The 25475-nt window shown below is 39.1% G+C and overlaps 1 protein-coding gene across 3 annotated transcripts in view; it reads left to right on the forward strand.

Moving 5' to 3' along the window:
- The window catches only part of LOC123797372 (uncharacterized), a 57231-nt gene extending 42220 nt beyond the window's left edge, over window positions 1-15011 (forward strand). For all 3 annotated transcript variants that reach the window (XM_045805217.2, XM_045805218.2, XM_087871069.1), the window contains one exon: window positions 11809-15011. In XM_045805217.2, the coding sequence (XP_045661173.1) occupies window positions 11809-13739 (1931 nt within the window). In that variant the 3' untranslated portion in view covers window positions 13740-15011. The remainder of the gene's footprint in view (window positions 1-11808) is intronic.
- Window positions 15012-25475: the final 10464 nt, after the last annotated feature.

Here is a 25475-nt window from a genome sequence, read left to right on the forward strand (position 1 = left end):
TTTTTCCTGTGTCTGTTGGCCATCTGTATGTTTTTAGAGAAATGTTCATTCATTTCTTCTGCCCATTATTTTTTACTTGGATTATTTGTTTTTGGCTGTTGAAGTGTATAAGTTCTTTATATATTTTGGATGCTAACCTTTTATTGGATATGTCATTTGCAGATATCTTCTCCCATTCCTTTTAGTTTTGTTGATTGATTCCTTTGCTGTGCAGAAGCTTTTATTTTGACGAGGTCCCAGTGGTTTATTTTTGTTTTTGTTTCTCTTGCCATGGGGGACCCATATAGAAAAAAGTTGCTGTGGCCAATGTCAGAGATAATACTGCCTGTGCTCTTTCCTAGGATTTTTATGGTTTCAGGTCTCACATTTAGATTTTTTTTTTAAGTTTTTTAATTTATTTATTCGACAGAGATAGAGACAGCCAGCGAGAGGGAACACAAGCAGGGGGAGTGGGAGAGGAAGAAGCAGGCTCATAGCGGAGGAGCCTGATGTGGGGCTCGATCCCATAACGCCGGGATCACGCCCTGAGCCGAAGGCAGACGCTTAACCGCTGTGCCACCCAGGCGCCCCTCACATTTAGATTTTTAATACATTTGAATTTATTTTTGTGTGTGGTTTATGAAAGTGGTCTGGGGGCGCCTGGGTGGCACAGGGGCACCTGGGTGGCACAGCGGTTAAGCGCCTGCCTTCGGCTCAGGGCGTGATCCCGGTGTTATGGGATTGAGCCCCACATCAGGCTCCTTTGCTGGGAGCCTGCTCTTCCTCTCCCACTCCCCCTGCTTGTGTTCCCTCTCTCACTGGCTGTCTCTGTCTCTGTCAAATAAATAAATAAAATCTTTAAAAAAAAAAAAGTGGTCTGGTTTCATTCTTTTGCATGTTGCTGTCCAGTTTTCCCAACACTATTTGTTGAAGAGACTTTTTCCTATTAGATATTCTCTCCTGCTCTGTCAGAGATTGATTGGCCATGTAACTGTGGGTTTATTTATGGATTTTCTTTTTTTTTTTAAGGATTTATTTATTTATTTATTTATTTATTTATTTATTTATTTATTTGACAGAGAGAGAGACAGCCAGCGAGAGAGTTAACATAAGCAGGGGTAGTGGGAGAGGAAGAAGCAGGCTCCCAGTGGAGCAGGGAGCCCGATGTGGGGCTCGATCCCAAGACTCTGGGATCACGCCCCAAGCCGAAGGCAGACCCTTAACGACTGAGCCACCAGGCGCCCCTATTCGTGGATTTTCTGTTCTCTTCTATTGATCTATGTGTTTGTTTTGATTATTACATCCTGTTTTGATTGCTATAGCTTTATAATATAACTTGAAGTCTGGAATTGTGATGCCTTCAGCTTTGCTTTTCTTTTTCAAGGTTGCTCTGGGTATTTGGGGTCTTTTGTGATTCCATATAAATTTTGGGATTATTTGCTCTAGTTCTGTGAAAAATGCTGTTAGTATTTTGACAGAAATACATTAAAAGTATAGATTGCTTTGGGTAGTATAGACATTTTTTTTAAAGATTTTATTTATTTATTTGACAGAGAGACAGCCAGTGAGAGAAGGAACACAGCAGGGGGAGTGGGAGAGGAAGAAGCAGGCTCCCAGCGGAGGAGCCCGATGTGGGACTCGATCCCGGAACGCTGGGATCATGCCCTGAGCCGAAGGCAGACGCCTAACGACTGCGCCACCCAGGCGCCCCTGGGTAGTATAGACATTTTAACAATATTTGTTCTTCCAATCCATGAGTATGGAATGTTTTGTGTCATCTTCAATTTCTTTCATCAGTATTTTATAGTTTTCAGAGTATAGGCATTTGGCCTCTTTGCTTAGGTTTATTCCTAGGTATCTTATTTTTGGTGCAGTTGTAAATGGGATTGTTTTCTTAAGTTCTCTTTTTGCTGCTTCATTAATGGTGTATGAAATGCAACAGATTTCTGTAGATTCATTTTGTATCCTGGATTGTTACTGCATTGGTTTATCAGTTCTATCAGTTTTTTTGTGAAGTCTTTGGGTTTTCTATATTTAGTATCATGTCATCTACAAATAGTGAAAGTTTTACTTCTTCCATACTGATTTGGATGCCACTTGTTTCTTTTTGTTGTCTGATTACTGTGGCTAAGACTTTTAGTACTATGTTGAATAAAAGTGGTGAGAGTGGCTATCCTTGTCTTGTTCCTGACTTTAGGGGAAAGGATCTTAGTTTTTCCCCATTGAGGATGATGTTAGCTGTAGGTTTTTCATGTATGGCCTTTATTAAGTTGATGTATGTTCCCTGTAAAGGGAACCTGCATTGTGGAGGGCTTTGATCATGAATGGATGTTGTACTTGTCAAATGCTTTTTCTGCATCTACTGAAATGATCATATGGTTCTTATGCTTTCTCCTCTTGGTGTGATGTATCATGTTAATTGACTTGCAAAATTGAACCACCCTGGCAACCCAGAAATAAATCCCACATGGTTGTGGTGAATGGTATTTTTTACTGTATTGCTGGATTTAGTTTGCTAGTATTTTCTTGAGGGTTTTTGCATCTATGTTCATCAGAGATATTGACTTGTAGTTCTCTTTTCTTGTGTGGTGTTTTTATCTGGTTTTTTTTTTTTTTTAAAGATTTTATTTATTTATTCGACAGAGATAGAGACAGCCAGCGAGAGAGGGAACACAAGCAGGGGGAGTGGGAGAGGAAGAAGCAGGCTCATAGCGGAAGAGCCTGATGTGGGGCTCGATCCCAGAACGCCGGGATCACGCCCTGAGCCGAAGGCAGACGCTTAACCGCTGTGCCACCCAGGCGCCCCGTTTTTATCTGGTTTTAGTATCAGGCCTCATAGAATGAATTTGGAAGTTTTCCGTTCTCTTCTGATTTTTGGAATAGTTTGTGAAGAATAGTTTTTACCTCTTCTTTTAGTGTTTGTTAGAAGTCACTTGTGAAGCCATTTGGTCCTGGACTTGTGTTTTTTTTGGATTTTTTGGTTACTGATTTTGTTTTATTGCTGGTAGTCAGGCTAATTTTCTGTTGCTTCCTGTTTCAGTTTTGATAGCTTATATGTTTGGTAATTTATATGTTAATTTGTATGTTTGTAGGAATTTATCCATTTCTTCTAGGTTGTCCAATTTGTTGACACATAGTTTTTCATAATATTCTCTTATAATTGTTTGTATTTCCATGGTGTTGTTATTTCTCATCTCTCATTTGTGATTGTATTTCTTTGGGTTATCTCTCTCTTTTTATAAGTCTGGCCAATTTTTTTTTTTTTTCTGTTTTCCAAGAACCAGCTCCTGGTTTATTAATTTTTGGTTTCTTATCATTTATTTCTGATTTAATCTTTATTATTTCCTTCCTTCTGCTGGTTTCAGGATTTGTGTTTTTTTCTAGCTCCTTTAGGTGTAAGTCTAGCTTGTTTGAGAATTTTCTTCATTTTTAAAAATTTTATTTGACAGAGAAAGAGAGTGAGCACAAGCAGAGGGAGTGGGAGAGAAAGAAGCAGGCTCCCCGCTGAGCAGGGAGCCCAATGCAGGGCTCGATCCCAGGACTCTGGGATCATGACCTGAGCCGAAGGCAGCTGCTTAACTGACTGAGCCACCCAGGCACCCCAGTTTTTTCATTTTTGATGTAGGCCTGTATTGCTATAAACTTCCCTCTTAGAACTGGTTTTATGGTATCCCAAAAATTTCAAACCTTTGTGTTTTCATTTTCATTTGTTTCAGTGTACTTTTTTATTGCTTCTATTTCCTGGTCGCCCATTTCATTGTTATTTAACCTCCATGTATTTGCAGTCTTCCCAAATTTTGTTTTGTGGTTGATGATGATGATGATGATGACTACTACTACTACTTCTGCTGCTGCTGCTTCTTTTTAAGATTTTATTTATTTATTTAGAGTATGAGTCGGGCGAGCAGCAGAGGGGAAGGGAAAGGTAGGTGGAAAGAATCTCAAGCATACTCTGCACTGAGTGCGGAGCCCTACTCAGGACTTGTCCTCACGACCTTGAAATCATGACCTGAGCTGAAACCAAGAGTCGGACGCTCAACCAACTGAGCCAAAAAGGTGCCCCAGTTGCGGTTGACTTCTAGTTTCATGGTGTTGTAGTAAGCAAAGATGTATGGTGTGACTTTGATATTTTTAAATATGTTGAGAGTTGTTTTGTAGCCTAATATGAGATCTGTTCTGGAGAATGTTCCATGTGCACTTGAAAAGAATGTATTCTGGTATTTTAGAATGGAGTGTTCTGAATATATCTGTTAAATCTATCTGGTCCATTGTGTAATTTTTCTTGTTCATTTTCTGTTTAGATGATCCGTCCAGGGGTGCCTGGGTGGCACAGTCGTTAAGCGTCTGCCTTTGGCTCAGGGCGTGATCCCGGTGTTACGGGATCGAGCCCCACATCGGGCTCCTCCGCTATGAGCCTGCTTCTTCCTCTCCCACTCCCCCTGCTTGTGTTCCCTCTCTCGCTGGCTGTCTATCTCTGTCAAATAAATAAATAAAAAATCTTAAAAATAGATGATCCGTCCATTGCTGTAAGTGGTGTGTTAACGTCCCTTACTATTAGTGTATTATTACTGATTCTTTCCTTTATGTTTATTATTAATTATTGTTTAATGTATTTGGGTGCTCCTGTGTTTGTATATGAATATTTAAAATTGTTATGCCTTCTTATTGTCCCCTCTATTATTATATAGTCCCTTTCTTTTTCTCTTGTTACAGTCTTTGCTTTAAAGTCTATTTTGCCTGATAGAAGTATTGCTACTCCAGCTTTCTTTTGGCATCCATTTGTATGATAAATGTTTCTCCATCCACTCACTTTAAAACTACAGGTGTGTTTAGGTCTAAAATAAGTATCTTGTAGGCAGCATATAGATGGGTTTTGTTTTTTATCCATTCTGTCACCCTCTGTCTTTTTATTGGAATGTATAGTCCATTTACATTCAAAGTGATTTTTGATAGATATGTATTTATTGCCATTTTATTACTTGTCTTGTGGTTGTTTCTGAAGATTTTCTCTGATCCTTTCTCGTTTTTTGCTTTTTTGTGGTTTGCTGGTTTTCTTTAGTGATATATTTGGATTTCTTTCTCTTTATTGTTTCCATATTTATTACTGATTTTTGGTGTCTGGGTATCATTAGGTTTGTCTATAACATCTGCATGTCACAGTCTATATTAGGTTGATGGTCTTTTAAATTTGAATTCACTCTTTGCTCCTCTCCTCCCCACATTTTAGGTACCTAGTGCCATATTTTATATCCTTTAATTCTGTGACTTCCTTGACTGAATTTTTACAGAAATACTCATTTTTACTGCTTTTGTGTTGTCTACCTTAATAATGTCATTTTTGGTCTTTACTTTCCCTTAATATTTCTTGAAGGGCTGTTTTAGTGGTCACAAACTCCTTTAGTTTTTATCTGGGAAACTCTATCTCTCCTTCTATTCTCTCTCTTTTAAGATTTTATTTATTTATTTGACAGAGAGAACACACACAACCAGGGAAAGTGACAGGCAGAGGGAGAGGGAGAAGTAGGCTCCCCACTGGGCAGGAAGCCCAATGCGGGGCTTGATCCCAGGACCCTAGGATCATGACCCAAGCCTAAGGCAGATGCTTAACCAACTGAGCCACCCAGGCACCCCTCTCCTTCTATTCTGAATAAAAAACTTGCTGGATAAAGTATTCGTGGCTGGAGGTTTCTCGCAATTCAGCACTTTGAATATATCATGCCACTCCTTTCTGGCTTAGAAAATTTCTGCTGAAAATCTGGACCTAGCCTTATGGTGTTTCCTTTGTATGTAACTTTCTTTTGTCTTGCTGCTTTTACTGTTTTTTTTTTCTTTATCACTATTTTGCCTTTTTAATTACAGTATGTCTCATTGTGGATCTCCTTTTGTTGATTTTGTTGGGGTTTCTCTGTGCCTTTTGGCTCTGGATGTACCTTTCCTTCCTCACATTAGGGAGGTTTTCAACTAATTTCTTCAGTAAATTCTCTGCCCCTTTTTCTCTCTCTTCTCAGATTCCTATAATGAGAATGTTATTACATTTGATGGAGTCACTGAGTTCCCCAAGTCTCTTCTCATTTTGTGTAATTCTTTTTTCCTCTTTTGTTCAGCTTGATTACTTTTCATTAGTCTCTCTTCTAGGTCATTAATTTGCTCCTCTGCTTTATCCAGCCTTCTGTTCATTCCACCAAATGTGTTTCTCATTTCATTTTTGGCCCTTCCTGTTGTGGTACTCCTTATCTCTGTCAATGGTCTCACTGATGTCTTCCACTCTTTTCTCAAGTCCAGTGAGTATCCTTATGATCAGTACTTTAAATTCTCCATCAGACATGTTACTTATCTGTTTTGCTTAGCTCTCTGGCCTTGTCCTGTTCCTTCCTTTAGTACAAATTCTCCTGTCTTCTAATTTTGTCTAAGTACTCTATGCCTGTTTCTCTATGTTAAGAAAGTCAGCTCCGTCTCCTTTTCTTGAGGGTAGTGGCCTTATGAAGAAGAGTTTCTGTTTTGTTCTGCAGTGCAGTGTCCCTGTTCCCCAGGGCCTGGTGCTTTAGGAAGTTTCTCCAATGTGCGCTGTCTGTGTTCTGCTGTCATGTCTTGGCTGCTTTATCCTTCAGGCTAGTCATCTGCAAAGGCTCTGTTTGCCTGTTGTGAACAGCATTTGGTCCCTGGCCTCGATGGGGTGCATTTTAACTAGGTGTGCTCTGGTCTACTTGTGAAATGAGACCTGTCACCACCGCCACTGGAACTGAAGTCTCACAAAACTCCCGGGTCAGGAGACACAATGTTGGCAGGGATTTGATCCAGTCTTCTGGGGTAGGAACTTACAAAGGGAGACCGAGGCAAGTGTTAACTGGGAAGGGTGGTTCTACTGTAGCTTGGCAGAGCTGGGGCTTGTGAGCAAGTTGAGTAGCAAGTGTTGTCACTGTGCTGGTTTCCACAGATGGCTCTGTGTTTATGCTGAGGGATGGGGGAGGGGATTGGCACCTGCTAGTTCCTTTGTTCCTAGAGGGGTCTCTCTCTGTGATTGCTGCCTTTGAACTAACCTCCCCATGTGTGCCCCAGGTGCTCTTCAGATTGCTATTTCCACACTGTATGTCTGTGGGCTATTTGCCGTGCCTTTTCTCCAAGAGCAGCCCCAGTGTCTTCCAAGCTCTCCCAGAGCCACACATGCTGACCTTTTAAACTCTAGGCATTAATCCCCACTGGTTGCATGAACTCTTGAAATTCGGGCCCTCTCATTTTCCAAGCCAATTTGCTATGCTTCATTTTCCCCATGTAGTCCCTGTGTACTAATCTGTGTCTTGCCCTTTTCCATGTCTGCAACTCCTTCCCCACCAGAGCGGACATGATCCATTCCTCTCCCAAGTTGCATCTCCAGACTTCCTATCTTCTTTGATGTGTCCTCTTCTCTACTTTTAAATGTGGAGTACACATCTTCAGATTGATTTCTGGGGTACTTAAGATGATTTGATAGTTATCTAGTTGTATTCATAGAACAAGGTGAGCCAAGAGTCCTCCTACTCTGCTGCCATCTTCCCCCACTCTTTATTTTTATTTTTTTGAGGAGCCTCCATATTGTTTTCCGCAGTGGTTGCACCAATTTACATACCCATCAACAGTGTTTAAGGATGTGGAGACCTCCTTACCAACACTTGGTATTTCTTATCTTTTTGTTTTTAGCCTCCTAACAGGTGCAAAATGATGATAGCTCATTGTGGTTTTGGTTTGCATTTTCTTGATGACAAGTGATGTTGGGCGTCTTTTCATGTGTCTGTTGGACATTTGTATGTCTTCATTGGAAAAATGTCTGCTCAGGTCCTCTGCCCATATTTTAATCGGATTGCTTTTTGGTTCAGAGTTGTATAAGTTCTTTATGTATTTTGGATTATTAACCCCTTATTGGGTATATTATTTGCAAATATCTTCTCCTATTCAGTAGGTTGCCTTTTTGTTTTGTTTATGGTTTCCTTTGCTATGCAAAGGCTATCTTGATGTAGTCCCAATAGTTTAGTTTTGCTTTTTGTTTCCCTTGCCTTAGGGCATATATCTAAAAAAAAAATATTGCTATGGACAATGTCAGAGAAATTACTGCCTGTGTTTTCTTCTAGGATTTTTATGGATTCAGATCTCACATTTAGCCCTTTAATCCATTTAGAGTTTGTTTTTGTGAATGGTGTAAAAAGGCCATCCAGTTTCATTTTTTTGTATATAGCTGTCCAATTTTCCCAGCACCATTTGATGAAGAGACTGTCTTTTCCCTGTTGTATATTCTTACATTCTTTGTCATAGATAAATTGGCTATATAGGTGTAGGTTTATTTCTGGTGTCTTTATTCTGTTTTATTGATATATGCATCTGTGCCAGTACCTTACTCTTTTGATTACTACAGCTTCATAGTGTATGTAGAAATCTGGAATTGTGATACCTCTAGCTGTATTTTTCTTTCTCAAGGTTGATTTGGCTATTTGGGGTATTTTGTGATATAATACAAATTTTAGGATTATCTGTTCTAGTTCTATGAAATTTTTGTTTGTATTTTGATAGGGATTGCATTAAATCTGTAGCTTGCTCTGGATAGTATGGACATTTAACAACATTTTTTTTCTTCCAATCTATGAACATGCAATATTTTTGCATTTGTTTATGTCATCTTGAATTTCTTTCATCAATGTTTTATAGTTTTCAGAGTGCAGGTCTTTTGCCTGTTTGGTTAAGTTTATTCCTAGGTATTTTATTCTTTTCATACATTGTAAATGGGATTGTTTTCTTAATTTCTCTTTTTCTACTTTATTATTACTGTATAGAAATACTACTGACTTCTAGATATAAATTTTTTTAGCCTTCAACTTTATTGAATTCATTTATTACTTCTAGTAGTTTTTTAATGGAGTCTTCAGGATTTTTATGTATAGTATGTCATCTGCAAATACAGTTTAACTTCTTCTTTACCAGTATGAATACATCTTTAGTTTCTGAATTTTTGGTAATTGTGAAGAAAGCTGTTATAATCCTTGGTGTACAGATGTTTGTCTGGGCATAGGTGTAAGTACATACAAGTATTAATGCTGGATCATGTGCTAAGTGTACATTTAGCCTTATACAAAACAACCAAACTCTTTCAGCATGGTTTTGCTGTTTTACATTTCTATTAGCAACATATGAAATTTTTTGGTGTTCTTTTTCTGGATCTTATTTCCATATAGCATAGTGTTTTTCAGTAGAATTCCTGGAAATTTATCACTTCAAATTCCTTTCCTTATATTCAATAATTGCTTTTTTTTCCTCTCCAAAATCCTTAGTATTCTGTAAGTTTACAGAAACTTTTCATCATGTCTTTGACCTGTATGAATGCCCAAGAAATTATAGAGATACTATTTTGGTATTTGCCTTGGATAGAAGACTAAGTATGAGAACACATGGGACAGGCAAGTTGGTATCTTGGTTGAAAAGGACGGAGAGAACTAATGAAGATGTCCCTGGCTAGTACCTAGGAAGCAGTATGAAAGAGGCAAGGCAATTGGAGAAGTATGATTACTTTTTCCTTTTTAATCTTAGATTTAGTATGGATGTACTTTTGTTTCCATTTGTAAGGAGGTGTTGGGAAAGCCACAGATCAGTAATGTCCAGGCATCTGCGCTTAAGGTTAGGAGAGATTTACTACAAAGGGACAGCACGAGAGTACTTAGGAATGGTAGAAATGTTATATCATTACTTTTGTGGTGGATGTGTGATTTGAGCCATAGACCAGTTTCTGTTTTCTTTATTCTTTTTCTTTATTCTCCTGTTTTTCAGTTAAGTTGGCTATGTATCCTCATTCACCTGGTTATTTTTTATTGAGTGCTAAACATTGTCAAGAAAAGTTACGAAAGTAATTTGAAACCTTGGGTGAATCTTCGGTGAAGATTTTAATATGTTTTGTGGCAAACAATCTTAAATAACTTCAGTCCAGATTTCTTGGTTGAGTTGATTCAAAGATGGTTCAGACTTCAGACCCTGCCCAGACTGGTCTACTGTTTTTCCCTTATCCCTTATTTTTGTAGCCTTCAGTGTTCCCAATTCTAAGTATGACTTTATAGTGGGCCCTGTTCTCTGGTTATTGCCCAAACCTTAAGAAATGGTCCAGTACACCACTTAGTTTTTCCACGTCTCACTTGTCTTTTACTGAACTGTAGGACCTAAGTGGACAAGTAGTCTAAAATGATGAGCTTATTTCTTTAAATGTTCATGTTTTTCAACTTCCAGCCCACCATCTCTTTATTACAATAGCAATTCTCTAACACCTCCAGTTGGATCCCCATAATATCTTGTCCAGTTTGTGTAATTGCTCTCATTGGGAAGGTTGTTTTAAATTACCTAGTCTTCTGTTAGCAAAAATGGATATTTACAATATATGAACTGGCATTTAAATTAAGACCTGAAGAATGATAAAAAGTCAGTTTCTCATGCACAGTAGTCCAAAGACATCAAATAGGCTCTAGTTAGTTATGAGTTGAAATTGGCCCTCTAGTTTTTTTCAGGGCTAAAAGGAGTCTGGTATGTTTGGCAAATAATGAGCAAAACTGAGAAGACTCATGGAGAGAAATCAGATAAGTTGGGACTGTACAATGGAGTGCTTTGTCAAAGTCATGGGATGCATTTGGATTTTATTCTAGGTTCAATTTGGAAGCTTTTAAAAGTTTTAGGCAGAGGTTGCAAATCATGATCTGAATCAGAATCAGTTTGTAGAAAGTATTAAAACTAGAGATCTCCATGCTCTTTTTCTGATCCACTAGATTCAGATTCAGTTAGTCTGGTGTGGTATCTGAGCATCTTTAACTTTACCAAAATCAGTGATTTTATCCCCATCAGTTTGAGAACCATTAAAATGTTTTCTCTTCTACTTTCTCAGTAGATTTTCATTATACTCTGATCTCTGGTGCTCTTTTTACATGTTAGTATGTAAGATAATTCTGTGATAATATTTTTTGAAACCCTAGGCAGCAACATATTACTGCATGCAGCATGAGATCAGTTTAGTGGGTTTTGACTATCTGCACGTGTGTGTGTGTGTGTGTGTGTGTGTGTGTGTGTGTGTGTGTACAGTGTGTGTCTGTGTGTTAGAGGAGACTAGAATAGCATAGAAAAAATAAAACAGGGTAGATATTGTTTAATGAAACTGTATGGGTCAGGTTGTGATGTGAAAGGTAAGTAGGTATTAGTATGGGTCATAGTAAATAATATCTGAAAAGCACTGATGTAAGCCAGTTATTTCTTGTGGGTATTAGTTACCTATACCAGATCCTCAACTTACAACTCCTGTCCCAATAATCCCACTGTAAGTTGAAAATTTTGTAAGTTTAATACATCTACCAAACATCATAGCTTAGCCTGTCCTACCTTAAACATGCTCATAACACCTACAATAGTCTATAGTTCAGCAAAATTATCTAATATAAAGCATATTTTATGATAAAGTATTGAATACCTCATGTAATTTTTTTTAATACTATATTGAAACTGAAAAACAGAATGATTGTGTGAGTACAGAATGGTTGTAAGTATATCCGTTGTTTACCCTCATCATGTGGCTGTCTGGGAGCTATAATTTACTGTGAGTATTGTAATGAGAGTATTGTACTGCATATTGCTAGCTCAGGAAGTTATCAAAATTCAAAATTTGAATTACAGTTTCTACTGAACGTATGTTGCTTTTGTACTATCATAAATTCAAAAAATTTTAAGTTGAACCATCATAAATTGGTTACCATCTATATATATATTATCATATATAGTCTTTTCTACTATGGGTTCTCCTGAAATAACAACAGGAATTTTTGATGTTCTCTTATCTTTCAGACTTGCCTTCAAGGAGTGCAAATAAGGACTTATCTCCCAAAAAAGACACTTACGAAACAGAATTATCCCAATGGGAAATGAGTGCCAGGCTTGAAAACAGTGATCTCAAGGAGTCCAGTTCCAGAGATTATTTGGAAGTCAGAGGCACATTGGAAAAGCAACAAGAAAATCAGGAGGAGTATTTCAGGCAAGGGATGATCATATATGAAAAAATGTCCATTTTCAATCAGCATACTTACTTATCTCAACATCCCAGATGTCATTCTACTGAGAAACCCTATAAATGTAAGGAATGCGGGAAGGCTTTTAGACGAGCCTCACACCTAACTCAACATCATAGTATTCATACTGGTGAAAAACCCTATGAATGTAAGCAATGTGGGAAGGCCTTTAGTCGTGATTCACAGCTCATTCTTCATCAGAGACTTCATACTGGTGAGAAACCCTATGCATGTAAGGAATGTGGGAAGGCCTTTACTCAGAGCTCACAACTTATTTTACATCATAGAATTCATACTGGTGAAAAACCATATAAATGTGAAGAGTGTGGGAAAGCCTTTATTCGTAGCTCACAACTCACCCGACATCAAAAAGTCCATACTGGTGAGAAACCTTATGAATGTAAAGAATGTGGGAAGGCCTTTACTCAGAACTCACAACTTACTCTGCACCAGAGACTTCATACTGGTGAAAAACTCTATGAATGTAAAGAATGTAGAAAGGTCTTTACTCAGCTCTCACAACTTATTCTGCATAAGAGAATTCACACCGGTGAAAAACCTTATGAATGTAAGGAATGTGGGAAAGCTTTTATTTGTGGCTCACAGCTTTCTCAACATCAGAAAATTCACAATGGGGAAAAGCCATATGAATGTAAGGAATGTGGAAAGGCCTTTATTCGTGGCTCATTGCTTATGCAACATCAGAGGATTCATACTGGTGAAAAGCCCTATAAATGTGAAGAATGTGGGAAAGCCTTTATCCGTGGCTCACAACTTACTCAACACCAGAGAATTCATACCAATGAGAAGCCCTATGAATGTAAGGAATGTGGAAAGACCTTTAGTCATGGCTCACAACTTACTCAACACCAGAGAATTCATACTGGTGAGAAACCATATCAATGTAAGGAATGTGGAAAGGCTTTTAATCGTGGCTCACTGCTTACTCGACATCAAAGGATTCATACTGGTGAAAAACCCTATGAATGTAAAGAATGTGGAAAGACTTTTAGTCGTGGCTCAGAACTTACTCAGCATGAGAGGATTCACACCGGTGAGAAACCCTATGAATGCAAGGAATGTGGGAAGTCTTTTATTCGGGGCTCACAGCTTACTCAACATCAGAGAATTCATACTGGTGAGAAACCATATGAATGTAAAGAATGTAGAATGGCCTTTACTCAGAGTTCACATCTTTCTCAACATCAGAGACTTCATACAGGTGAGAAACCCTATGTATGTAATGAATGTGGGAAGGCTTTTGCCCGTGGCTTACTACTTATACAGCATCAGAGAATTCATACAGGTGAGAAACCGTATCAGTGTAAGGAATGTGGGAAGGCCTTTATTCGTGGTTCACAACTTACTCAACATCAGCGAATTCACACTGGAGAAAAGCCTTATGAATGCAAGGAATGTGGGAAGGCCTTTAGTCATGGCTCTCAACTTACATTACATCAGAGAATTCATACTGGTGAGAAGCCCTATGAATGCAAAGAATGCAGAAAAGCATTTACTCAGAGCTCACATCTTTCTCGACATCAGAGAGTTCATACTGGTGAGAAACCCTATCAATGTAAGGAATGTGGGAAGGCCTTTACTCGTGGTTCACAACTAACTCAACATCAGAGAATTCATATCAGTGAGAAATCCTTTGAATATAAGGAATGTGGGATAGACTTCAGTCATAACTCACAAGTCTATATATGAATTATCTGACTCTTTGTGATTAAGATAGAGAGCCTTCTCTGATCACTAATCCATTAACATCAAAGAATTCCTAAAATGTGAATATGGGAGCATATTTACCTCATAAAGTTCAGCATCAGTGAATTCGAATGGGAGAAAGATACTGTTAATGTGTAATCTATGTAGAAAAACCTATCATTACAGAAAACCCATTAAACTTCAGCATATTATAATAAAATAATTCTGTTAATATAATAAATATATTGAGGCCTTTAGCTGTAGAATATGTCTTTTTCAACATTATCTTGACTCTACCAGCTACTTTCCTTCGTGACATTTATCATAATTAACCTCTGCTTCGGTTTAATCATTTATAAGATACGCCCAAGAAAAATAACTTCTTTGGTAAGATTCTTGGAAGTATTATGTGAGACATTTCATGTAAAGCTCTTAGAGCAGTGCCTTGAACATAGCATATCACAAGTATTAGCTATCATTATTACTAGTATGATTTCAGAGAATTTGCATGAGAAGAGGACACTTAGGAGTCTTTCATTAACCGTTGACCCTGACTGAGTTGGGGGAAACTGTATGCTGTGATGAATATGAGAAAGCTTTCGTTCACATCTCATCCCATATGCCAGAAGAGGAAGTTCATACTGTTTGGGAAAAAAAGAAAACCCACAAAATTTTGTAGATTTAATCAGTGGATTGTTGAAGAGAGGTGAAGTGAATTGTAGCAAGGTGCAAAAACTCATTTTTCCTATCATTTTTTTACCACAATTCAAGAATATTATTTAGAAATGAAAAACAATGGATAACCAAAATAAAATTTCCTATTAGGAGATTTCTAGAAACTTGAATGTACAGCTTTTGAATGAAACTAAAATAAACTGACATTACTCTTTTGCAGTGAAACATGATGAGAGTCTGTCAGAGACTGCTACTTCCCTACCCAATATCCATTTTTCCATTAGAATTCTTGGCGGAAAAATCATCTCAGCCCCTCTTGCAGGTCAACAAGATGAAAGTGGTATTTGTATATGTAGGACATTTAAGAATACCTTTTCTCTCTCTGCATTTCTTTGTTTCCCTGCCTATAATGTGGACATTTAATTTACAGTTCTGATGATTTTATGGAGAATTTGAGAATGGTTATCTGGGTACTAAGGATGATGGAGCAGAAATACAGAATGAGTCTACACCTGTACTGATTTTATGGAACAGTTGTACCAATTCTGGTGTGCCTGCCTCCTGTATTTTTTATATAAAATTAAAATAAACATTTGTTGATGTTGTGATTCTGTTATTGACACTAAAATGTATTAACGTTATAAAATTTTGTACCCAGAGTGGATTGCTATGGGTCAAAGAAATCTCAAATATGGCATTGACTTTATGCCATCATGAATGAGAATTAACCCACTTCAGGCTAGAAAACTAAAGATTTTTGCTTTTATAGCCTGACATTTGGTCTGATTCCCTTCCAGTCTATCTTACAAGGCAGATCCTTCACCAGTTAAGGCTTTAATGTTAGTAGAAATGGTAGGAGTGATTCAGAATGTATGTTAGGTGTTTCTTGTTGCTTTTGGTAATGTCCCGTGAAAGAAAAATGTGGTATAGAGTTAACTGTAGAGGCTACTAGTGGAGATTGAAAGCGATACTGCTTTGTTAAGGGATGCTATCTCTCCTTACAGGCATTCAGTCCTGGCTGATAGTAAATTCATATATTGCTATATCCCAGCCACTGTTTTTAGGTGTTTAGGATATATCAGTGAGCAACTCTAGCAGGAGGAGATACAAAAATAATAGAAAAATTGTAGAGTATGTTAGAACATTAGTGTTATGGAGGAATGGTTGTTCAAAAGTAGCTAAGAAGAATATGAAAGTTTATGAAATGGACCATAGGTAAGGAAAGTTTCGAGTCAAGATTTGAAGATGTGAAGGAGTAAGTCAGTGGTTATCTAAGGGAAAAGCACTGCAGACAGGAAAAAGCTAGAACAAAGGCCCCACAATGGGATGATGCTGGTATACTTGAGGAACGTCAAAGAAGCTATTGTAGAGGTCTGTGCAAGGGGGTGATTAATAGAGGAGGATGGAGAGATAACAGGGCCACATCTTGTAAGTCATTATAAGCATTTTGTATTTTTTTCTGATGGAAATGGTAGCCATTGAAGTGTTTTGAGCAGAGGATGTGATTTGACAAGCTGCTATTGTGTTGTTAAAATGAACAAACAAACAAACAAACCTAAGTGGGCAAGAGGCTATGGCCTCCTAATTCAGGTGAAAGATGATGTTGGCTCACACCTTGGTGGTAATAATGGTGAATACTGGTTGGACTCTAGATATAGGGTAAATGTGAGCAAGCAAGATTTGTTTAAGGGTGAGATGTCAGGTGAGAGAGAGGAGGGTCTGGGGTGACTTTGACTCACGGGTTTTGGTCTCAAACAACTGTAAAGATGGTATTCCCATCAGCTAAGATGGGGAAAGCTGCAGTTCCATCAGGTTTGTTAGGGAAGATTGGGAGTTCAATTTTGAACATACTGAGTTTGAAATATCTTTTAGACAAAATGATAATATTGATTAGGCACTTGGATGTTTTAGCTTATATTTTTCTAGAGATTATATTAATTTGGTAGGTATCGCCTATACTTACATAAAACCATGAGGCAGAATAAGAGCATTAAAGACCTGGGTCTAGATAGAGAAAAGAAGAACAGAAAGACTGATTCACAGTGCCTTATAACATTAAGAGATCAAGGATAAAAAGACAGACTAGCAAAGGATGCTAAGAAGGACCAATGAGATGGAAGGTAAAACAAGATAGTGTGGCATTACAGAAGCTAAATAAAAGTAAGTCAAGGGAAGGACGACCAATGACTGTAGCTACCATTAGCAGATTATTTAATACTAGACTTGAGAATTGACTTGAACTTTTCCATGTTATTGTTGATCTTGAGAAGAGTTGGGGTATTTTTGTTTGTTTTGGAGTGGTTGAATTAACATGTTGAAAAATAGAAATTGGAGACAGTGAATGTAGACATAACAGCTTACAGGTGTTTTGCTGCAAACTGAAACAAACTTGTTAATAATTAGTGTGACAACAGGAATGGGAGTGTCTCCAGGATGGGAAAAGTAATAGCAATTCTGTATGCTGGTTGGAATAATCGGATGGGGGAATAATTCATAACAAAGAAGGAGAATTACTGGAGCAACGACCTTATGTTAGTGAGAGGGGATAAAATTTAGCCGATGAAGGGATCATTTTGGATAATATCGTGGAAAGTTTATACCTGGCGATAGTATGGCAGAATATGGGGTGGTGGGAAGTAAGTATTTGGAGTGGGAGAAGTTTTGGGAAGTGTTGATTCCTTCAGTGATTCCATGAGTGTTAAACATGGTTAGCTGAAAATATGGGGGATGAGAAGTTTGGGGTCCAAAAGAAAAGAGATCTGACATAGTCACTGAAGTGAGATATTTAATATGCAATATGATTGCCTGGCAATATTAAAGGGATAAAAAAATGAAAGCAGAAAGGGGCCAGTAAGCAAAAGACGTCAGGCTTAAAACTATATTCACACAAGATCTTTGACATTGTAATTAAATCTGCAAATGCTTTGAAAGCCTATTGAGTTTTTGAGGGAAATGTACTACTGTTAATGAAACCCAGTCCTAGCTTGCAACAGCATATGACTCAAATCCCCCAAACAATTCCCAGGCTTTGGAACAAATCCATTAGGAAATGACCCATTTATGTAACTTTTCCAAGGATAAATATGAAACTCTGTATTTCTAGCTATAGAGGCAGAGATTGAAAGAGATTGAAAGAGATACACATATAGAGAGAGCTAGAATGTAGTTTCTCTTTTTTCATTTGCTTTTTAAAATTATATAAATTGTATGTCTTAAAAACCTGCCTTGCTTTTTCACGTACATATTTTGGCAATCATTCCAGTTGCTATTGCTGCATAACAACCACTCCAAACTTGGCTTAAGATACAATAATAATTTATTTAGCTATAAAAATTTAGACAGGGCTTGGCAGCAACAGCTCATCTCTGATTGACATAGCCTGAGATGGGGTGGCTTGAAAGCTTGATAGCTGAAGGCAGGGATCATCTGAATATTCACGCGCTCGCATGTCTGGCAGTTGATTCTGGCTGTCGGCTGGACCTTAAATAGGTGGTCAGCCAGAATACCTACATATGATATCTCTACGCGGCTGCTTAGCATGGTGTCTTGGGTTCCAAGAGTATGCCCTAAACAATAAGGTAACAGTTCATGTAATTTTTATGATCTAGCCTCAGAAATCACATAACCTCACTTGTGTCATACTCCATTGGTTAAGGCAGTTACAGCTCCATGAAAGAAGTGTAACATTTTAAGAGCTTGTAGGGTGGATATATTGTGGCCTGTTTGGAAAATGCAATATGCCATAAAGATTTTCCATACCTAGCCTGGGAAGTTACATAATCTCAATTCTGCCATTCTGTTTAAGTAGCTACATCTTGATAGGAGAGTGTCATGTTGTAAGTAGAGCATATGGGGTAGGATACATTTTGGTGGGCCCTTTTGAAAAAATGTATTCTGTCCCAGAGATCCTCTCCTACATGAAATTACCTCATTTTTATGGTGGCATATTGTTACGCCTATATATTCTTTTAGTGATACACCGTAATTTTGGCAGACTGCCAGAATTTTCGTTTTTTCCTGGGTACTTGGCTCCCCTGCTAGGTACCAAATTTCCCATTCTCCCTTGCCAATTGTGGCCCTGTGACTATGTGCAACATTATAAGAAGTGACACATAATTTCCCTCTCATTTGCTCAAAAATTTCCGTAAGTGTAGGGCCCCCTGGGTGGCTCAGTCAGTTAAGCATCCAACTCTTGATTTCGGCTCAGGTAATGATCTCAGGGTTGTGAGATTGAGCCCCATGTTGAGCTCCACTCTCAGCAGAGTCTGCTTGAGATTCTCTCTGTCCCTTTCCCTTTGCCCCTCCCCCTGCTCTCTCTCAAATAAAGAAGTCTTTTAAAAATTTTCCATAAGAATATAGAAATAGGGGTGCCTGCACTGGGTGTTATACGCAACTAATGAATCATCGAGCCTTACATCGGAAACCGGGGATGTACTGCATGGTGACTAACATAATATAATAAAAAATCATTAAAAACAAGAAAGAAAGAAATAGGAGTGCCTGGGTAGTGCAGTTGTTGGGCATCTGCCTTCAGCTCAGGACGTGATCCCGGCATTCTGGGATCAAGTCCCACATTGGGCTCCTCCACTGGGGGCCTGCTTCTTCCTCTCCCACTCCCCCTACTTGTGTTCCCTCTCTCGCTGGCTATCTCTGTCAAATAAATAAATAAAAATCTTTTTTAAAAAAAGAATATAGAAATAATTCCCAATACATTAATTACTGTTAGTGTAAATATTTAATGTGGCTGTTAAGGATATGTTTTACTTCCAGTTCTTGACCAAGATGGAATATAAAGAAAAATGAAGCTATAGTAAAGGATAGAAGAACTCTGAAGGGTACCCAAAGACTGAAGGAGAGGGTAAACTTTGAAGATGGGCCCCATCTCTAAGTCTGGGGTTCAGATTTCATCATAGAAGGTGTGGTTTCAGCTCCACAATTTGGTGGGGTGCCAGGGCTAGAGCTAATCTATACTTGTTGAGCAAGCAGGAAACAAACCTTTGGGACACAAATGAGTTGCAATGTAAACAGTAGGGGACTTTAGATCAACGGATAGATCATTCAAACAGAAAAATCAACAAGGAAACAGTGTTTTGAAAGACACATTGGACCAGATGGATCTACAGATATATTCAGAACATTCCATCCTTAGACAGCAGAATACACATTCTTTTCAAGTACACAAGGAACATTCTCCCTAACAGATCACATATTAGGCCACAAAACAAGTCTCAACAAATTTAAAAAACATTGAAGTCATACCATGCATCTTTTCTGGCCACACCACTATGAAACTAGAAGTCAACCACAAGAAAAAATCTGGAAAGAGCACAAATAAATGAAGGTTAAATAACATACTACTAAACAACGAATGGGTCAACCAAAAAATTAAAGAGGAAATAAAAAAATACATGGAGACAAATGAAAATGAAAACAGAATAGCCCAAATCTTTGAGATGCAGCAAAAGCTGTTCTAAGAGGGAAGGTTATAACAATACAGGCCTACCTCAAGAAGGAAGAAAAATCTCAACCTAACCTTCCACCTAAAGGATCTAGAAAAAGAACAAATAAAACCTGAAACCAGTGGAAGGAAGGAAATACTAAAGACTAGAGCAGAAATAAATGGAAACTAAAACAATAGGAGAAATCGATGAAACCAGGACCTCAAACTAACACTACTCCCTCCCATTGGTACAGACCCTAGATTACAGCCTATAGCTTCACAAGTAAGTTCCTGATAGGACTTCCCCAAATGACCCTTGTAATAAACAGTTTCCCTTGCTTCCCAGAGCCTTCCTCTTGTGTGGCCCTTCTATAGGACCAAATGAAGTTTATATGAACACCACTCTTTTTTATTTGAATTAACCAATCTGGTCTTAGCATAAGAATCCTAAAACACATTACCTACAGACCCTAATGAAAGCATGTGCCCTAGACCCTGCTTCACTTTCTGTCTGCATTTTGCGGGGACCTTCCTGTGTGGCCCCTGGAGGCATGCTGTGTACTTCCTCCTACACCCATGAGTAATAAACTCTATTTCAACTTCTTCTTGGCCTTCTTTTAAATATTTTTTTTATTATGTTAGTCAAAATACAGTACATCCCTAGATTTTGAGGTAAAGTTCCATGATTCATTACTTACGTATACCACCCAGTGCACCATGCAATACATGCCCTCCTTAATACCCATCACCAGCCTATCCCATTCCCCCCTCCGAAGCCCTCAGGTGGTTTCCCAGAGTCCATAGTCTCTCATGCTTCATTCCCCCTTCTGATTGCCCCCCACCATTCTTCTTCCATTTCTTCTCCTAACGATCATCCTACTTCTTATTTTCCATAGATGAGTGAAACCATATGATAATTGTCTTTCTCTGGTTGATGTATTTCACTTAGCATTATCTCCTCCACTCCCATCCACGTTGCAGCAAATGTTGAGAAATCGTTCTTTTTGATAGCTGAGTAATTTTCCATTGTATGATGGACCACATCTTCTTAATCCAGTCATGTGTTGAAGGGCATCTGGGCTTCTTCCACGATTTAGGTATTATGGACTATGCTGCTATGAATATTGGGGTGCATATGGCCCTTCTCTTCACTACGTCTGTATCTTTGGGGTAAACACCCAGTAGTGCAATGGCTGGATCATAGGGTAGCTCAATTTTTAACCTTTTAAGTGACCTCCACACTGTTTTCCAGAGTGGCTCTACCAACTTGCATTCCCACCCACAACGTAGGAGGGATCGCGTTTCTCGACATCCTCTCCAAAAATTGTTTCTTGCTTTGTCTATTTTTGCCATTCTATCTGGCGTAAGGTGGTATCACACTGTGGTTTTGATTTGAATTTGAACATTTTTTCATGTGTCTGTTAGCCATTTATATGTCTTCATTGGAAAAGTGTCTATTCATATCTTCTGCCCATTTTGTGATTTGTTTATTTGTTTCTTGCGTGTTGAGTTTGAGAAGTTCTTTGTAGATCTTCGATACCAGTCCTTTATCTGTAGTGTCATTTGCAAATATCTTCTCCCATTCCGTGGACTGCCTCTTAGTTTTTGTGACTGTTTCCTTGGCTGTGCAGAAGATTTTTATCTTGATGAAGTCCCACAAGTTCATTTCATCTTTTGTTTCTCTTGCCTTTGGAGATGTGTCATGAAAAAGTTGCTTTGGCCGATGTCGTAGAGGTTGCTGCCTATGTTCTCCTCTAGGACTTTGATGGATTCTGTCTCACATCGAGGTCTTTCATCCATTTGGAGTTTATCTTTGTGTATGGTGTGAGAGAGTGGTCAAGTGTCATTCTTTTGCATGTAGCTGTCCAATTCTCCCAGCACCATTTATTGAAGAGACTGTCTCTTTTCCACCGGATGTGTTTTCCTGCTTTATCAAAGATTAGTTACCCAAAGAGCCTAGGATCCATTTCTGGGTTCTCTATTCTATTCCATTGGTCTATATGTCTGTTTTTGTGCCATTACCATGCTGTCTTTGTGATCACAGCTTTGTAGTACAGCTCGGAATCCGGCATTTTGATGCCCCCAGCTTTGTTTTTCCTTTTCAACAGTTCCTGGCGATTCGGGGCCTTTTCTGGTCCCACAAAAATCTAAGGGCTTTTGTTCCAGTTCTTTGAAAAATGTCCTCGGTATTTTGATTGGGATAGCATTGAAAGTGTAGATTGCTCTGGGTAGCATGGACATTTTAACTATGTGAATTCTTCTGATCCATGAGCATGGACTATTTTTCCATCTTTTTGTGTCTTCTTCAATGTCTTTCAACAGTGATTTGTAGTTTCTAGAATATAGATCCTTTATGTATCTGGTTAAGTTAATTCCAAGATAACATACAATTTTCGTGCTATTGTAAATGGAATGGATTCCCTAATTTCTCTTTCTTCAGTGACATTGTTCGTGTATAGAAGTGCAGCTGATTTCTGTGCATTGATTTTGCATCCTGCCACGTTACTGAATTGCTTGCTCTATAACTTCTAGTAGTTAGGGGATGGATTCTTTTGGGTTTTCAATATAGAGTATCATGTCATCTGTAAAGAGAGACAGTTTGATTTCTTCTTTGCCGATTTGGATACCTTTTATCCCTTTCTGTTGTCTCATTGCTGTTGCAAGGACTTCTAGTACTATGTTGAATAATACTGGCGAGAGTGGGAGCATTGATTAAAGCTGGAGTTAAGATGGCGGAGGAGTAGGGGACCCCTTTTTCAGCCGGTCCCCTGAGTCGAGTTGGAGAGGTACCAGACCAGCCTGATCATCCACGGAATCAGCCTGAGACACAGGAAGATACATCTTGATCTCTACAAATGAACATCTCCAGTGCTGAATATTGAGGTACAAAGTGGGAGGCGTGAAACCGCACACAGATATCAGAAGATAAACGGAAGGGGAAGGGAGCCACCACACGGGGGAGTGGCGGACTGGCGGACCGTCACCCACGAGAGAGCAGACTGAGACCGTGAGCTGGGGAACGTGCACCACCAGACTGAAACGGAGCTCCGGTGTGCTCACTGGAACCAGACTGAGACTGGGAGCTCCGGGAGCGCGCGGGGGCAGCTGGCGGCTGGCGGTGTTAGAAACACAAAGGACAGAGACGTGCCAGCCCTGGAAGTGAGGGCTGGGACGCCGGGTGTGGGGCGCACATCCTGGGACACTGCAGGGTTGAGCAACACCAACAGAAACAGAGTTAAAGTGGCCAGAATATCAGTGAAGAATGGTCCGCGATCCCTCTGTTCTGAGACAGAGGATGAGATTCAGCCACTGCTGCTCTGACTCTCAGAAGAGGCACAGCAAACTGCCAGGGAAAGCCGCCAGGAACAAAAACCTGGAAAGACCAGTTCACAGTGTGCCCATCCTCATCCCGCCCGCCCCCGCTGGGGACACAGAGACTCTACCCAAACAGGGTTGCCTGAGTATCGGTGCGGCAGGACCCTCACCCAGACGGCAGGCTGAAAAATCAAGAAGCCCACATCCCTAAGATCCCTATAAAACAAGGGCGCACGGCCTGGGTCCCGGTCAATAATTTGGGCTCTGGACAACCCTGCAACCTCTCCTCATCAGAATGATGAGAAGGAGAAATCCCCCCCAGCAAAGAAAAGACAATGAGTCTGTGGCCTCTGCCACACGACTAATGGATATGGATATAACCAAATTATCAGAAATGAAATTCAGAGTAACGATGGTCAAGATGATGTGTAGACTTGAAAAAAGTATTAAAGAAATGTTAATGAGAATATAGAATCTCTAAGGGCAGAAATGAGAGCGAACCTGGCAGAAATTAAAAATTCTATGAGCCAAATGAAGTCAAAACTAGAGGTTCAGACGGCCAGAGTGAATGAGGCAGAAGAACATACCAGTGAATTGGAAGACGGGTTAGTGGAAGAAAAAGCTAAAATAGAATCTGGACTCAAAAAAATCAGTGCTCAGTAATGTAGGTAATGGGAGATTACTGACTCAATGAAACGTTCCAATGTCAGAATCATGGGCATCCCCGAGGGGGTGGAGAAAAACAGAGGTCTAGAAGAGATATTTGAACAAATTGTAGCTGAAAACTTCCCTAATCTAGCAAGTGAAACAAACATCCATGTCCAAGAGGCAGAGAGGACCCCTCCCAAGCTCAACCATGACAAACCTACACCACGTCACAACATAGTGCAATTCACAAATATTAGATCCCAGGATACAGTATTGAAAGCAGCCAGGGCAAAGAAATTTCTCAAGTATCAAGGCAAAGGAATCAGAACTACGTCAGACCTGTCTACACAGACCTGGAATGAGAGAAAGGGTTTGGTGGGGGCATTTTTAAAGCTCTTTCAGAGAAAAACATGCAGCCAAGGATCCTTTATCCAGCAAGGCTGTCATTCAGAATTGATGGAGAAATAAAGACCTTCCAGAATCTCCAGTCACTGACCAATTTCGTAAACATGAAACCAGCCCTACAGGAGATATTAAGGGGGTTTCTATAAAGGTGAAAAGGGTCCAAGAGTGATACAGAACAGAAAGTCACAATCTATAGAAATAAAGACTTTACTGGCATCATGGCATTATTAAAAGCATATCTCTCAGTACTCAGTCTGAATGTTAATGGCTTAAATGCTCCCATAATGACACAGGGTTGCAGATTGGATAAAAAGAAATGACCCATCCATTCGCTGTCTACAAGAGACTCATTTCGAACCCAAAGATGCATTCAGACTGAGAGTAAGGGGATGGAGTACTATCTTTCACGCAAATGGACCTCAAAAGAAAGCTGGGGTAGCAATTCTCATATCAGATAAATTGGATTTTAAACTACAGACTATAGTTAGAGACGCAGAAGGGCAGTATATTATTCTTAAAAGAAGTATTCAACAAGTGGATATGACAATTATAAATATATATGCCCCCAACAGGGGAGCAGCAAGATACACAAGCCAAGTCTTAACCAGAATAAAGAGACATATAAATAAAAATACATTAATAGTAGGGGACCTCAACACTCCACTATCAGAAATAGACAGAACACCCTGGCAAAAACTAAGCAAAGAATCAAAGGCTTTGAATGCCATACTCGACGAGTTGGACCTCATAGATATATATAGAACACTACACCCCAGAACCAAAGAATACTCATTCTATTCTAATGCCCATGGAACATTCTCAAGAATAGACCATGTTCTGGGACACAAAATAGGCCTCAACTGATAGCAAAAGATTGAAATTATCCCCTGCATATTCTCAGACCACAACGCTCTGAAATTGGAACTCAACCACAAGAAAAATTTGGAAGAAACTCAAACACTTGGAGACTAAGAACCATCCTGCTCAGGAATAACTCGATAAACCAAGATATCAAAACTCAAATTAAACAATTTATGGAGACCAATGAGAATGAAAATACAGTGGTCCAAAACCTATTGGATACTGCAAAGGCAGTCCTAAGGGGGAAATACATAGCCATCCAAGCCTCACTCAAAAGACTAGAAAAATCTAAAATGCAGTTTTTATATTCTCACCTCAAGAATATGGAACAGCAACAGAGGGACAGGCCTAATCCATGCATGAGGAAGCATTTGACCAAAATTAGAGCTGAAATC

This window comes from Ursus americanus, chromosome 21 (assembly GCF_024610735.1).
Source record: "Ursus americanus isolate L20-20 chromosome 21, mUrsAme1.1.p, whole genome shotgun sequence".
In the NCBI taxonomy this organism is placed as follows: domain Eukaryota; kingdom Metazoa; phylum Chordata; class Mammalia; order Carnivora; family Ursidae; genus Ursus; species Ursus americanus.